Source organism: Wasmannia auropunctata, unplaced genomic scaffold (genome assembly GCF_000956235.1).
Source record: "Wasmannia auropunctata unplaced genomic scaffold, wasmannia.A_1.0 LD315213.1, whole genome shotgun sequence".
Lineage (NCBI taxonomy): Eukaryota > Metazoa > Arthropoda > Insecta > Hymenoptera > Formicidae > Wasmannia > Wasmannia auropunctata.
Window position 1 is genome coordinate 1 of NW_012047677.1, and position 1,682 is coordinate 1,682.

At 40.4% G+C, this 1,682-nt stretch overlaps 1 protein-coding gene across 1 annotated transcript; it reads left to right on the forward strand.

The window, feature by feature from the left end:
* Positions 1 to 169: 169 nt before the first annotated feature.
* Positions 170 to 1,305, forward strand: LOC105460816 (the record flags this gene model as incomplete). The annotated part of the gene is made up of 1 exon (XM_011707307.1): positions 170 to 1,305. A coding segment is annotated over one exon (1,136 nt), but the record flags the coding sequence as incomplete, so codon positions are not given.
* Positions 1,306 to 1,682: the final 377 nt, after the last annotated feature.

The window sequence follows — 1,682 nt, forward strand, 5'->3', positions numbered from 1 at the left end:
AAGTGCGAACCTGTAATAGAATTTGAAAGATTTTCATCTCTGTTAAAATTACTACGGGTCGCGGCTTATGTATTAAGATTCATGTATAGTTTAAAGCGTAGCAAAGAAGCGTATAGATTAGGAAGTATATCTGCTTTAGAATTATGAAGAGCGCGAAACTTATTAGTAGGATTGGTACAAGCTGAAGTATGGCCATCGGAAATAAAAAGACTAAACAACAAAAAAGAGGTGGAAAAAAGATCTAAGCTAGTCGGCCTACAGCTTTATATGGACGAACACGGCTTAATAAGAATAGGAGGAAGATTAAATCATTCAGCACTGCCGTATGAAATAAGACATCCATTGATACTTCCAGCTAATCATCACTTTACAAAGTTAATAATTCTAGATCGACATCGAAAACTATTCCACGCGGGAGTTAACGCTACGCTGGCATCAGTTAAAGAAGAATTTTGGCCGATCCACGCTAAAAATGAAGTAAAGAAGCAACTAAAAGCGTGTGTGACATGTCGCAAGGCCAATCCTACCCCGAATCTCAGGTTGATGGGACAGCTACCGGACGCGCGAGTGAATACGTCTAGACCATTTTCAAAAGTGGGAGTCGACTATTGCGGACCGGTCTTCGTTTGTGATAGAGTAAGGCGAAACAGTAAGCAGTATAAGTCACACGTGGCAATATTCATATGTATGGCAACAAAAGCGGTACATATCAAACTAGTAGAGGATATGACAACGGAGGCCTTTCTGGGAACACTAAAACGATTTATAGCTGGAAGAGGTCGACCGTCGGACATATATTCTGGCAACGGGCGCAATTTTGTGGGCGCAGAACGAGAGCTGCAACAACTATTTGCAAATCCAGAGTTTGGAGAAAAGGTTCGGGAGACAGTAGCTACAGACAAAATAAATTGGCATTTTATACCTGCCAGGGCACCGCATTTCGGAGGTTTGTGGGAGGCGGCAGTAAAAGCCATGAAACGCCACTTGAAGCGTACTATTGGAAATGCATCACTCACAATTGCAGAAATGATAACTGTTTTGAGTCAGATTGAAGCTATTCTGAATTCCAGACCCCTTACGCCAATGTCGGACGATCCAAATGACTTGGAAGTTTTAACGCCTGGACATTTCCTGATCGGGAGTGCGATAACATCCCTACCACATCCCGATATACAGAAGATACCAATAAGCAGGCTTTCCCGATGGCAGCATGTCGAGCAAATACAACAGCGTATTTGGTCTAGATGGTCAAAAGAATATTTAACCGCGTGCCAGCAACGAACGAAGTGGAAAACTGATAATTAGCTACATCTCAAGGTTGGTCAGTTAGTGATGATGAAGGAAGACGAAGTAATATCTTGGAGATGGACTCTAGCCAGAATAGTTAAAGAGCACCCAGGAAAAGATGGAATTGTGCGAATAGTCACGTTACGTACAACAAAAGGAAATTTCAAACGGCCAGTGGTTAAGTTAGCGCCTATTATGGATGAATGAGGGAATACGATACTAAAATTAACGTGACTAGAGTTAGATTATACCGATTTAGTTCCGACAAATTACCACAAGCGATCTCAAGGAGAAGTTTGCGTTTTTTTTTCTTTTTCGTTTATATTTGTATCTCATTTTTATTATTATATTTTAAATTGAATCCATTATTTACTAGTTTGTTTCAGAACTAATTT